The sequence below is a fragment of the Notechis scutatus genome, chromosome 4 (genome assembly GCF_049901735.1).
Source record: "Notechis scutatus isolate UNSWTSFEM ecotype Mainland chromosome 4, rNotScu1.2, whole genome shotgun sequence".
NCBI classification, from domain to species: Eukaryota; Metazoa; Chordata; class Lepidosauria; order Squamata; family Elapidae; genus Notechis; species Notechis scutatus.
Genome location: NC_142012.1, coordinates 29,874,613 through 29,889,718, shown reverse-complemented (window position 1 = coordinate 29,889,718; position 15,106 = coordinate 29,874,613). Strand labels below are relative to the sequence as shown.

The following is a 15,106-nucleotide window of genomic DNA, read 5'->3' as shown; positions in this document are numbered from 1 at the left end:
GTTAGTCTTAAGAGATTTTACTTAACAAGCTGCATCCTGTCAATGAAGTTGGGTAATTCCTATTGTTGGCTCATGCTGGGAATGGAGAGACAAAACGCACCTGCTCTGCATGACTTAAGGCAAATGTGAGGAAGTTCCTATGAAATCTGCCTCTGTATGTATGTGTGTGTGTGTGTGAGAGAGAGAGATGATTTCACTCTTCAGGAATGGCCAGCTGGCAGGATTTCTTCCTGAGTTTGAGAACTAGGGCAAAGCTGTGTAGCAGTAATAGTTACTGGCATCTTGCTGTGAAAAGTGCACCGAGTTACTAATAATTAAAGATTGCCTAACAGTGACTTGAAAGGATTAAAAATGCCACGAAATGTTTGCATCAGCACTTTGGCCTATCCTTAACATGTTGTGCCACACCAGCTATCTGAAGCTTTTTCAACAAACCATTTTTAAATGAACCCTGGCTTAATATAGTGTTTGAACCTAGCTGTTCAATTTCATTTGAGAAAACCATATTGGGAACTCTCCTTTTTTAAATATTGAATCACATATTGATAAATGCTTACCTGTACAAAAAATTGTCTGGGTTTATGTATTGTGCAAGCAGTTGTGATGTGTCAAATAAACATGAGGGGGAGAAGGTGCAAACCCCAGATTGCTCATTAATGTTACTAAGTAATGGTGAACAACTCCCATGTTTTTATTCTGAATCTACCTGATAGGAGGATGGGTATGAGAATAAAATGCAAGGAAGCCCATGTATGTTGCCTCAAGCTGTTTGGATAAAAATAACATTGTGTAAACAGACAGTATCAGTCATATACATTTGAATTACTCTGAGTAAAGATAACTATCAAAAAGGAAGGCAAGAGTTCCTGGAAGCAATCAGTTTCTTTAGCCAGAAAAAGCAAAAACATTTTCCTTAAATTTGTAGTTCAGTGAGTCAGGAAGAGGTTATTGTTGCTATTCATAACAAAGCAGCACTTTCCCTCTTAACATTTTAATGAGATTGTAAATTAAAAACTCATCAAAAGCAAATTGGCTGCATGAACACAATCTGAAAATTATAGTCCAGAATGAGCTCCTCTTATATGAGTGCTCCCCCCAAAATGGACCTTGTATGTCTTTCAGTTTCATTACTCTTTGTTAAGATGTTTGAGTATTTGTAGCAGGAGGTTCTGTAGTTGCATGAATATAATTATGTCAATTTTTATTCCCTTGTTGAACAGGGGATTGGATTTTTTTTTCTGATTAGAGGCAGTTCTGGTTGCTAAGAGGGAGGAATGGTTATTGTTGACTGGAATTCTTCCTTAGTTGAAATCTGTAAAATAAACAAAAAGTTTAATAAATGCATCTCTTAAATAAACATTACAGAAATACAACTCCATTATATTTTGTTTAAAATAATTTACAAGGTTTATATATTGCAGTAACCAATAACATGGGTTGGATTTGAGGGTCTCAAAAAAAAAAAAAGAATATTTGCAGCTCAGGGGTGAAGCAAGGAATCCTTGGTGCTCCATGAGCTTGGTTGTTTGCTTCAGACATTTCAGTATATGACCAGGTTGCATCAGTACAAGTTAGTGCGGAGTTTGCCTTGTTTATATACAGCAGCTTGCCTTAGTTGGATAATGAAACATCTACAAGCAAATAACCGAACTTGAGAGCATCAAAGACTCCACAGGTTTGGGTTCTATATACACTCAGCTTTTGTGGTTTATAAAACAAACTTTATACCTTACTGTATTGTATGGACAGTCATTAAAGGTTATTCAATAAATTATGGTTAAACCAAACCTAAAGAACTGTAATTATTACATGAACTGTAATATTGGGACATAATTAATGTGTTCACTTTGTTAGAGTAGACTAAATTTGATAAATAAATTCTTAGGAAGAGAACTTACTGTCTATGCCATAATGTGTTTGTTGTCTTTAAGAACTATGTACCCTTTATTTTTGTAAGCCAACATGCAAAGCTGCTTAGAACTGTTCTTCTTTTAAAAGAAATCTTCATACAGCTTGCTCAAATATCTGCTCCACCTCCTTCCCATTTCCCAGCTTAGAATGCTTTGATTGAATTACTAATATGGTTTAAATATATCATATAATGGGACACTGTGGGAGAATTTCTAATTAGAAGCCACACCACCATTTTTTCCCCATGATCCTATGCCAAAGTCTACACAATGAATATAAATAAATTAAACTTTAAAGCTCAGGAACTCATTAATTCTAACTCATTGCTGATTTCTGTTTTTCTTCTGTTGCAGATGTTCAGGCAGTTGCTTATGAAGAGCCAAAACACTGGTGCTCTATTGTCTATTATGAACTCAATAATCGTGTTGGAGAGGCGTTTCATGCCTCTTCCACAAGTTTGTTGGTGGATGGCTTCACTGATCCCTCCAATAACAAGAACAGGTTTTGCCTGGGGCTCTTGTCAAATGTTAACCGGAATTCTACTATTGAAAATACTAGGCGGCATATTGGCAAAGGTATTGTTGGTTCTGATCATGTCAGTACATTGGGGATGCAAACTATGTTTAACAGCTTTAAGGCTTCATTGCAAAATGATGTATTCAACAACATTATTCATATGTTTATCAGTGCAAAATGCTGGTAACCTGTAGGAATGGGATTACACTTTTCTCCCAATATGATGGATGTATCTCCAGAAAAAAACCTGATCATGCTGCCCAGAGATAGTGAGAAAAATAGTCTAATACAGATTAAGGAAAGCTGCTACAACATTTTCTAGGAACAATCCATTTGAAAAGAATCTGAGCTATGGCTGAAGTACTGGATTTAATAGTAGGTCCTTATTATTGGAGGCTGAAATATCTATTGAGCCTCCTAAATACAGAAGTATTTGTGTATTTTGTGTAATAGTAGATGAAGAATAAGGGAAAAGTAGTTGGATGTGTCTCTTTCTAATTCACAATGGCAAATTGGAATTTTAAAGTTTTTTTAAAAAGACAAACACGTTTATTTCAATTGGCAAAATTATATAACCTTACATGCTGCATCCTTACTTTTAAGAACTGAAGTGGATAGTAGCAGTTTGGATTTGGGTTTTCTAGAATCTTTTTTTAAGACTTGGGATGAATCCTATGGAAAAATAATTTTCTGAGTAATTTTGATGAATGGCAAAGGCATTTGTTGAAAAGGGAAGCATTAGCACACAGTTGTGCTCAAAATATTTTTTAAAAGCCAGGACTATGTAGAAGTAAGAGATCTTTGTTTCCCACTCTTCATTGGTAGTTAGAGAAAGCTGACTACATAGAAGACAAAAAGGGTTTTTTCAAGATGTGTGTAAGACAATTGCATTCCAGTTAGGCATCGTAAAGAAGTTATAGTTTTGATTAATTGCAAACAGATTGGCTATATTAATGAATGTAAATTCATGAATTCTTGTCTTTTGATAGTTTTAGGCTTCCAAAATAAATATCTAGAAGTATTCCTGTAGTTCCTAATTGGGGAAATACTTAGGTGTAAGAGTATATGCAGATGACTAAAACCTTACTTTCTCTACACAGCGGCTAAGTTGATTGAGGTAAATGCAATTCCTCATTTATATTTTGTGTCAGAAGTAGAAGTTTCTACGATTTCAGAGAAATTCTAATAATATTATATCCCTTTTATAGGAGTTCATCTGTATTACGTTGGCGGAGAAGTCTATGCAGAATGCCTTAGTGACAGTAGTATATTTGTGCAAAGCCGAAATTGCAATTACCATCATGGCTTTCATCCAACTACCGTCTGCAAAATTCCGAGTGGCTGCAGCTTAAAAATTTTCAACAATCAAGAATTTGCTCAACTTTTAGCTCAGTCAGTGAACCATGGCTTTGAAACAGTATATGAACTCACTAAGATGTGCACTATTCGTATGAGTTTTGTAAAGGTAAGCAAGGCTTTCCATCTGTATGCATGAACAAGTGACTATTTGAGCCCAAGAAGCAAAAAGAACTTAAGATGCTAACACTTCGCTGCCTGATTTCCAAACACTAAAATTCAAATGGCATTTATTTGCCTAAAATCTTAGAGCTCAGCTGAATTTCTCTCACACGTGTGCATGTAGACAAAAAGAGTTTCTGCAGTCTAGATCTGCACTAAATGTGTTTGGGAAAGGAAGTATTGCTGGTTGTGGCAGCTGAAAGGCCCTGACAGCAGTTACAAACAGCCCTCCGAGCAGATATATGAGACTTCTAAAGGATGCAGCTGCCTTAATGCTTTGAATAAAAATGTTTTGCTTATTGCAGTACCTCTTTGGAATGCTTTTCATAGTCATATTTTGATATACAATCTTGATCAGAATTGAGTGTTGCAATCTTTGTGCCATTCAGTGGAAAGCCAGTGGAGAGTAATGCTCCTGTTGAAGATACTACAAAATTTAGCAGTTTAATTTTGGAACATAATATCCTATTGGGAATAACTTATCAATTAATGCATAATTTCTAGTAATTAGATGCATATTAAATAGGTATTTATTTGTCAGATTTATATCCTGTTTTCCTTTAGGAATTCCAGCCAGTATACATAGCATTCCTTCCTCCTTTTTCTCCTGACAGGAATCACTTGCTGGGTGACTGGGGTGAATAGAATCTGGCTCTTCCCAGGTCTGATCCCACACCTTGATTGTACCTAATTGGCTTCCTTGATAGTAAAGTGTATGACTCCATACAAATAATCGAAACTAAAACACAGATTACTTATACAGGCAATCCTCAACTTATATAACAGTGCATTTAGTGACTATTTAAAGTTACAATGGCACTGGAAAAAATGACTTACGACCATTTTTCACTCTTACAACAATTGTGGTTATAAGTCAATGACTACTTATACATTGATGCATATTTTTCTCCGGAAAGTGGAAATGGAATATTTACTGCAAAACCCACCAGTGATATGGAGAAAATTGTTTTCTTTTTATCGAGCCATGCTTTAAGTCCATTACTGATAAACATGCAAAGAGCATAATATGGCAACACACCTTAATTCATTAAAAAGAGATATCATGCCTAATTATTAGAATTTCCTACTGTCTTTGTATAATAGCAACTATCCTATGTGACTCTAAGACACCATATTTTGGTAATTTGGTCATGGTTTTACTTTAATATTTTATCTCATATTGTATTGTCTACATACTATATATATATATGTTTATACATATAGTATATGTTTATATATATATAAACATATATTTATATATGTTTTCTTAAGTTTTCATATACTTACATGTATGGTATTCAGCTTTGTTTGGGTATTTTCCCATGTCATTATAGTTGTGTTTTTAAAGTTGTAGTAACGTTTCGGCAGAATCTCAGCTGCCATCATCAGGCTTCTGTATATACAGAATATACTGTATATACTATACATACTATACTATATATAGTATATACTACACAGAAGCCTGATGATGGCAGATGAGGTCTCTCATTGTCTTGCATTAGGAGGAACCCAGGGCCAACCGCATCAGCATATGGTCTCACAAGGGGTCTGAGGATCTCATCTCAGTACGTAATGGCAGTCAGGCTACCTCTGGTGAGCACATGGAGGGCTGTGCGGCCCCCTAAAGAAATGCCACCTCACACCATTACCGACCCACTGCCAAACCGGTCATGCTGGAGGATGTTGGAGGCAGCAGAACGTTCTCCACGGCGTCTCCATACCCTGTCACGTCTGTCACATGTGCTCAGTGTGAACCTGCTTTCATCTGTGAAGAGCACAGGGGCACTCAATCTTGGTTTGCCAATCTTGGTGTTCTCTGGCAAATGCCAAACGTCCTGCATGGTGTTGGGCTGTAAGCACAACCCCCACCTGTGGACGTTGGGCCCTTATACCACCCTCATGGAGTCTGTTTCTGACCGTTTGAGCAGCCATATACATTTGTGGCCCTCTGGAGGTCATTTTGCAGGGCTCTGGCAGTGCTCCTCCTGTCCCTCCTTGCACAAAGGCGGAGGTAGCGGTCCTGATGCTGGGTTGTTGCCATCCTACAGCCTCCTCCACGTCTCCTGATGTACTGGCCTGTCTCCTGGTAGCGCCTCCATGCTCTGGACACTACGCTGACAGACACAGCAAACCTTCTTGCCACAGCTCGCATTGGTGTGCTATCCTGGATGAGCTGCACTACCTGAGCCACTTGTGTGGGTTGTAGACTCCGTCTCATGCTACCACTAGAGTGAAAGCACTGCCAGCATTTAAAAGTGACCAAACCATCAGCCAGAAAGCATAGGAACTGAGAAGTGGTCTGTGGTCACCACCTGCAGACCCACTCCTTTATTGGGGAGGTCTTGCTAACTGCCTATGCTTTCCACCTCTTGTCTATTCCATTTGCACAACAGCATGTGAAATTGATTGTCAATCAGTGTTGCTACCTAAGTGGACAGTTTGATTTCACAGAAGTGTGATTGACTTGGAGTTACATTGTGTTGTTTAAGTGTTCCCTTTATTTTTTTGAGCAGTGTGTGTGTGTGTGTGTGTATGGCATTCAGCTTTGTTGGGTATTTTCCCATGTCATTGTAGTTGTGTTTTTAAAGTTGTATGCATGCGTTCGGCAGAATCTCATCTGCCATCATCAGGCTTCTGTACAGTGTTCATCTGTGAGTCAGACTTTTACAGTGGTTTCAGATTTAAATTTGGGGCAGCCTATTGCTGTGCCAGAATGTTTTTTCTTCATCCTGATTGGTTGGGGGTCTTGGTCTGTGTTTATTGGTCTTGGAGTTTGCTGTGTTCTGCTTGATTGATGTTTCTAATATTTTCTGTCTGTTTTTTGGCTCTTTTTGTTTCTTGATTGGCTGGCAACATTGTGTTACTTTATTGGAGGCCTTTAGTGCAGCTTGGCTCCGGGTAAACTAATCATAGCCGTCCATTTACCTGGAGCCAAGCTGCACTAAAGGCCTCCAATAAAGTAACACAATGTTGCGAGCCAATCAAGATACAAAAAGAGCCAAAAACAGACAGAAAATATTAGAAACACCAATCAAGCAGAACACAGCAAACTCCAAGACCAATAAACACAGACCAAGACTCCCAACCAATCAGGATGAAGAAAAAAACATTCTGGCACAGCAATAGGCTGCCCCAAATTTAAATCTGAAACCACTGTAAAAGTCTGACTCACAGATGAACACTGTACAGAAGCCTGATGATGGCAGATGAGATTCTGCCGAAACGTTGCTACAACTTTAAAAGCACAACTACAATGATGTGGGAAAATACCCGAACAAAGCTGAATGCCATACATGTAAGTGCCCGCGAAAACTTAAGAAAACATACACACACACACACACACACACACATATATAATTTAAACATATTTGTGTTTGAATATATGTGTTTTATTAATGTTATGTATCAGTGATTGCATGACCTCTGTAGATACCATATGCTAAATAAATAAAAACTACCTTTCTATTATCAAAATGCTAATATGATCAGGATATTAGTATGTGTGTTAGGACACATCGGCTAACATTAAGACTTTTCTATTTCCTAGGGTTGGGGAGCTGAATATCACCGGCAAGATGTCACAAGCACACCATGTTGGATTGAAATTCATTTGCATGGTCCCCTTCAGTGGCTGGATAAAGTTCTTACACAGATGGGCTCTCCTCATAACCCAATCTCTTCTGTGTCTTAAAAAAATTCTGAATTTCAGAATCTAGTGAGCCTTGCATGTACTTGAAGGATGTTTGGGTCAGACACATGTACAAAACTGGCGGCAGCAGCCTTTACACTTGATATCTGTGACCAATTGTTAGATCAGGAAGAAAGCTCCTACTAAGTTATTTTTAAAAATTCAATTTTCACAATAGTAATCTCTTTCCAGTCTTTAGGCAGGGGATTGTAAAAGCTAGGGATGGCCAACTTAATGTCAATTGAACACTGTTCTCAAGCAGTCTTACTTAGCAAACTAGCATCACCATATGTGACTCATTCATTGTACTTTGTCCTGAAATGAATACCCAACATTGACAGTTATACTCAAAGGAAAGTTTGCATTGGTATTTGAAAGTCTCGGTAATAGTAGCTATCGGGGGGAGGGGGGAGGCTTCTGTGTAATATTCTGAAACTGTATTGACCATAATGCTGCAAGAATTTTTAGGTATGCTCTCTCCTAAATGTATGTACAGTGTAATTGGAATATAGAGATGGACAAGAAATTAGATAAATGTGGGAATTGGGTGGGAAATGAAGCTGACAAAGGACAGGTAGAATTATACTGTTAAACATAGCCTGTTAAAACAAGACCAAGTCTTTCTGTGTGCATTTCACTTTCAATAGTGGCTTCATCTTAATATTAACTAATATTTCTGCCATCTGCAGCTTCATAGAGAAAGGGTGGGTCAATGCTTTTGTCGTGTACTGCAAGGTCTGTAGATTTCAAGACAAAACTGTACAGTCTTTTTTTTTTTTAAATGGGCAGTTTTATGCAGTTCACATAACAGAAGCAACTTTTTCATTTTGTAAAACTTTTTGTGTTTTGCCAACTTGGCAGATATTAGCTTATGTTGGGAGGACTTAATCAAACCTATTCAAGTGTTTTAAACTAAAAGGTTATTTTTTTTACTATTTTAATTGTTTTCTTTCTGCTAATGTTTTTATATTCATTCAAGCTGTAGTACTTTTTCAGTATTTTTTTTAATTCCAAAACGGGGGGGTCATCCTTATTGAAGTTCAAATAAACATATTGCTTACTTTGACTAAAACAATCTCTTCTGCAACTTTGTTTATAATCAAGATGAAAAAGCCTATTACTTTTAAGATAAATGAATGTGGGTACCTGAAGAGTTGTTAATATTTGCTCAGGAGTTCAAAATCATCACAATGCAAGAATGGATACACAAAGTTCCCTTTATGACTCCTTAACTTTTGAATAATTTGTCCGCTTTCATCTTGTGAATTTAATAGGAAATAGTCATTTAGAATTTTGCCCAAACTGTTGTTACGTTATATTCATTATAGTTATAGGAGTACCGTAGATAACCACATATGAGCTTAGGTATTATGGACTGATGGTAACTGCTCTAAAAAAAATCAGGAATGCCTGGTTGATACAACATGTTAAGTATGGTTCAGGCTAAATATTTATCCACCTCTAGACATTTGATTTATAAACTTTGTTTCGGGGGGGTGGGGGGATATGTTGTGCAAACTCACTTTTGCTTTATTTAGTAAAGGGCTGGTAAAATTAGTATAATGTGCAAGTCACTCACGGTAACTGGAGACAAGGTATTGTAGCTAAATTCAAAACTGTAAAGAGAAGCATTAAAAAGTTCAAATCTTCTTTGACTTAAACTCAAATTGTGGTGACTTTCAGTAATTCTCTTGAAGTCTCTTGTTATTGATTTAGTAGATTTTAAAAAAATCATTTCCACTATGGTATTCCCTCAGAGACTCCTATCCAAATACTTATTAGGTTTTAGAATCCAATTCTGGACAAGATCAGCCATCTGCTGTAATGAAGAAAAGCATACCTACACAAACATCTTTAAGTTTCATTTTCAGGGATGTTACAATCTTTTCAGAGTCATGGACACAATTTTATTTCAAAAGCATTTTTGAAGATGCTGGTCAGATGAGTTTCAATATTTCACTTCTAGGACTTGGTGCCTCTAGACTAAAAGACATATTTTACTCACAAAAACTCACTTTTTTACTCACTTTACTCACTAAAGATTGTTAAAAGTTTCCATTCTTTATACAATATCTTAAAAAAAAAAACTGTTAGCCAAGAATAGTTTAATTAGAACATTGTGTTTGTTCTCTTGGCTTTGAATAGAGAAAGCCTTCCTATCCCATGACAACTGTTCATTTGCCTAACACATTAACGTAATCTTATTATCAGTTCTTGTGTTGTGTTTGTGAATTATCATTGCCTATTCTTCATAAGGTAAGCTTTAAGTGTCTGTAACTGCTGCTTACAATTATATTCCTATTTTTAATCCCTTTGTTAACATTCTGCCTACCCTTTGGCTCCAAACACATTTGTGATTGTCAGTTTAAGATTAAATGTTCATGCCTACGAAATGGTTCTTAGACTTCAAGAGATCGCAATACTCAATTATATTAGCAGTTGACCCATTCTTTGAAGAATGACTTCCTTTTGCCCACTTGGCTCCTTTTAATCAATTGTCAAATTGAATTATAATCTTCCAGAAGCAATCTTTCTATAGAATATTTTTCTGCTCAGATATAACAGGGCCTGTCATTTATTGTTAGGAGAGGGAGTGGATGATTCAGACAGCCTAAAATGTTGTACAAGTAGTCCTTGACTTACAATAGTTCATTTAGCGATCATTCGAAGTTGAGAAAAGTGACTTATGACCATTGCAGCATTCCTATGGTCACGTGATTTACATTTGGATGCTTGGTTCATATTTATGATGGCTGCAGTGTTCTGAGGTCATATGTTCCTTTTCTGTGACCTTCTGACAAGCAAAGTCAATGGAAAAGCCAGATTCAATTAATAATAGTGTTACTAATTTAACAAATGTGGCAAGAAAAGTCATAAAATAGGGCAAAACTCACTTCACAAATTTCTCACTTAACATAAATTTGGTGCTCAATTTTGGTCGTAAGTCAAAGATTACCTTTATTCCTTTCAACATTAGCTGAAAAATGATTACCATGAGTGACATACCTAATTACAAGGAATAAATTTATCATAATATTGTCTATGCTTCCTTCCAGCAATATACTCCCCTCCTGCTTATGGTTATTTTTCAGATCAGCTGGGCAGACTTCCACACAAAGCACTGGTTTCTGTTCTCTCACCTCTTCTGTCGTCTAAAATACTTAACAGACCTCAGGTGCATTATTGGAAAAATAATGCTAGAAATAAACATTTGGTTTTGCAATGTGCCAGGTTCAAATTTTTATAATTAAAACATTTTTAATATAAAAGGTCAGTCGGGTTAGAAAGTTGGCAGGGCAAAAGGAGGTGTTTGTGGGCATACATTGCAATGATGTGAAATCCGTATCCTGTTAAAATTATACCTCCTGGATTCAGGATACTATAGGAAGCAACTGCAGGTATTTCTATACATTTATACTTTACAGATTTACAGCAAACAAGCCAGGTGCCTCCATAAATTTGAGATGTATCATGCCTACAAGCTGTGACTATGTAATTTAAATCTACTGGTTAGCAGTAATATGTTGAAAATTTTTGTGTAGGAAGTACAGTGAATCAAAATGCTTTGTAAGTGCACGGCAAGGCAGCAAATAAGGTATTTTTCCTCAATTCTTTGTAAATTTGGGAATCCAAATTTATGCCCAACTTAATTTTGTTTTTAGTTTTAGATTTTTACACTTTTAAGACTCAAATGGGACATCCGCATGCTGCAAAATAAAACCATAGCCTCAAGAATAATCTTGATGCTAATAGAAAATATTTGTAGCTTGGTTTACTGAAGAGTCCTTGGTGCTGAGCTTGCTTGTTTTCTTGGCAACTGTTTCATTACCCAAACTAGCTAACATCATCAATGTTCGTATAATCTTGATGTCTGGTGATCCTACTGGGATCTTACATTTTAAAAGCCATTTACCAAAAAGCTGTACAGCCAAGAGGAGCTCTTAAAAACAACCCCCCCCTCCCCTCAGAGCTAGAGTGGGTGATGAGCCTCTTGGGTATTACATGGCTCTGCTTAGAGACGAATTCTTTTCCAGACATATTGTTGTTCTTATATATTTTTAAAGGCTTTTCATGCTTCTTGGAGTTGCAATAGAGTCTGGTGGCCTGATGTATTCAATTAAATAAATAGTAAGTAGGTGGTTTGTAACTAATCATGTCCATCATACCAGCTGTACATGTCCACAACATGCTCACAACAACCCAAATGCTCACTTCGTTTTACTTTCTGCTTTGACATTTTGTTAGTCCAATAAATAAATAATAAAATTATACTCCAAAAAGATGGAGACAGAAGTTACACAATAGTGACAAATGTGTTTTTAGGATTCTGTTAAATTTATAAAGCCTTATCAAGGCATAGTTTGCTATTTAAGCAATGGTTTTGCATAATATGTACATCTAATCAAAATCTTTAAATAGAATGAGAAATGTAATTGCTCGCATTCAGATCTGGTTCTATCAAGTGATGGGTGTAATTTACATTTAAAATTATAAAACCTGTTGGAATAATAAAACAAGCAGTGGTTGATTGTTCATTTTTTGAAAATATGAAATCTACAACTCTGAACAATCTTAAATGTAGTTATGCATGCAAAAAGTGCAACATCATGAAAGAGCTTAGTTATAACAACATAAGTTTAATAGTAAAAGCATAATGAAATAAACACAAGAAACCCAGCCAATTCACATGAAAATGGCACAGTAATCACTTCCTTTGGAATAAAAGAAGCAGTTCTGCTATTGACAATTTAACATTACTGTACTTACATACAATAGTACAAAGGGTAGGTTCTGCCTTTTCATTCTACAAAGATTCTCTCTTCTATAGGTGAAAAATGACAATTGCTTTTAAGCACCATCAAGTGGCCAGAATGAATACTACTTTTAGACCAAAACAGTGCAACTATATGCATACCCCCAGCTTGCTTGCTTTCCCTTTAATTCTTTCTTTGATTCCTTCCTTTCTCCACAAATAATGCAGAATATTTAACTAAAACTACAAAAACCTCTGGTAGTTTTTTCTAAAAATTGCTTGTTCTGTATACACAGGCATGATGGATTTCACTCTTAAGTTATTCCAATTTTCAGTATATAATTGAATAACTACAAATGGTGTTTATAGAAGGTAGAATATTAAATGGACTATATTAAATTAACTATAATATTAATATTAAATTAACTATAATAGAGTAAGATGCTTCAGGTAAGTTATTGTAAGTATGGACATAGAAGGAATTATGTAAAACTGCAATCAAATGCATACTTTGAAAAAAAAAAAATTCCATGTGATTTCGCTTAACATGTTGGCTGTGTCAACACATTAATTCATCAGTCCACCATTGACAAACCTCTGGCTATGTTCTCATAACATGCAAACCAAAACTAAGTATATAATATGGTTTTGGCTTAGAGTAGATAGTCTAGCTCCCAAATCATGCCTTATAGCTCATTATTTTTCATAAATGAGCATTAGCAAGTATTAAAATATGAGAACAAAAGAAAAAGGTCCTATTAATGTGGGATATAGGTTTCTGCCCTGTCTTTAACAAAATGTAGAAAAATTAAGTTGGGATAATTACAATCAGTCATATGAAAGTAAGTAGTCTTCAGCATACTAATTTTCTGGTACAGTCGGATGTTTGTCAAGTTGAGAAGCCAACATAACCTTTGATCAAGGTGATGGATTTCTAAATCAGGAAGGCTTTATTCAGCATATGAATAAAGATGCTGGTTTACAGCAATGTATGACTTTGGAGTTTAACATTCAGGCTAATACAATAAGGTAAGACTAAAATGTGTTGTATGGTTCACTGAAAATCCAGGCAAATGAGCCATGGTGGTGCAAGTCATTAGAATGAAGGTTAACTCTGCCCACAGCCAGGAGCTCAATCTGACCAGCTCACAGTTGACTCAGCCTTCCCTCCTTCCAAGGTCTGTAAAATGAGGACCCAGATTATTGGAGGCAATATGCTGACTCTAAACCGCTTAGGTCTGTAAAGCACTGTGAAGCAATATATAAGTCTTAAGTACTGCTGCTAAATGAAAGAACAGAGGAGAATATTTGAAGCTCAGAGTTGAAATGAGAGGTCTTTGGTGCTCTGAGCTTGGTTGCTTTCTAGGAAACCTCATCAGTGCTATCCCAAGGTGCTTTTTCAGGAAGTAACTGGGCTTCTTGTTTTCTTTCTTTTGGAGACCCTCTAAAAGGATGCAAATGTCCAGCTGTCTGCAAGGAATATAAATCCTTCCATTCCCCACGATCCTGTCAGAGCTGAAGAAACTTGGCTGAGAAGTGAAACATCTTTAAAAAAAAACACACACACACAAGAAAGTCCAGTTGCCTCCTGAAGAAGTATTTTTGAGACAACCATGACCTGGATGACTGAGAATCTCTACAGACTATCATCAGTGCTAGTAAGAGTAAGAGCAAACCCCATTCCTTACTAGCACTGATGTTAAATTCAGAGAACACCAAAGGATCTCTCAAATAAATAAATTTAGTAAACAATTATTCAATTAGCTATGGCTGGTGGAACCAGATAAATACATTAATATCTGCCATTGGGGGTTGGGGAAAAAACTGCAGAAAGCAGAAAGCCAAAATACATTATTTGAAATTTCTTTGTTACATATGAACCGATGCAACTTCTTGGATGACAAAGCGAAAGGGCTTCTTCCTTAGGAGGGAAAAAACAACCACCACCACCCTAAACCAGTTGCCTTTTGAAAAAGCACCTTTGAGATTCCTGCTTCATAGAATAGAGTTCAAGTGCTAGGTAGAGATGGAAGCTGAAGGTTTGGAAGCAAAGAAAGTGAGACAATATAAAGGGACATTGTCCTAAATTTTATGTACTGCATATATGTGTGTCTCTGTATGCTGCTTCCGTTCATCTCACCACCTCCATCCTCCTTGCTCTTATCTGTTGTCTCTAGTCCAGGGGTCTCCAACCTTGGCAACTTTTAAGACTTGTGGACTTCAATTCCCAGAATTCCTCAGCCAGCTTTGCTCTGGGTGTTGAAGTCCACAAGTCTTAAAGTTGTTAAGGTTGGAGACCCCTGCTTCTAGTCACAAAAACTGCCCCTCCCCCCAGCTGCAAAGGATTCAAGTCACGCCTGCTTGGAACCGAGCTCCACGTCGCTGATTTTAGGGGCACATCAGTACTATTTTGGGAAGCAGTTCTACAGAGGAATTATTGAGTCTATCATCTGCACCTCTATAACTGTCTGGTTTGGTTCTGCAACCCAACAAGACAGACACAGACTTCAGAGGATAATTAGGACTGCAGAAAAAACAATTACTACCCACCTGCCTTCCATTGAGGACCTATATACTGCACGAGTCAAAAAGAGGGCTGTGAAAATATTTACAGACCCCTCACATCCCGGACATAAACTGTTTCAACTCCTTCCCTCAAAACAATGCTATAGAGCACTGCACACCAGAACAACTAGACACAAGGACAGTTTTTTCCCGAA

The 15,106-nt window shown here is 36.7% G+C and overlaps 1 protein-coding gene across 6 annotated transcripts in view; it reads left to right on the top strand.

Moving 5' to 3' along the window:
• SMAD1 (SMAD family member 1) overlaps positions 1-8,705 on the top strand; it is a 41,050-nt gene extending 32,345 nt beyond the window's left edge. For all 6 annotated transcript variants that reach the window (XM_026668788.2, XM_026668789.2, XM_087963055.1 and 3 more), the window contains 3 exons: positions 2,265-2,486; positions 3,636-3,892; positions 7,493-8,705. In XM_026668788.2, the coding sequence (XP_026524573.1) occupies positions 2,265-2,486; positions 3,636-3,892; positions 7,493-7,636 (623 nt within the window). In that variant the 3' untranslated portion in view covers positions 7,637-8,705. The remainder of the gene's footprint in view (positions 1-2,264; positions 2,487-3,635; positions 3,893-7,492) is intronic.
• The last annotated feature ends 6,401 nt before the right edge of the window (positions 8,706-15,106 follow it).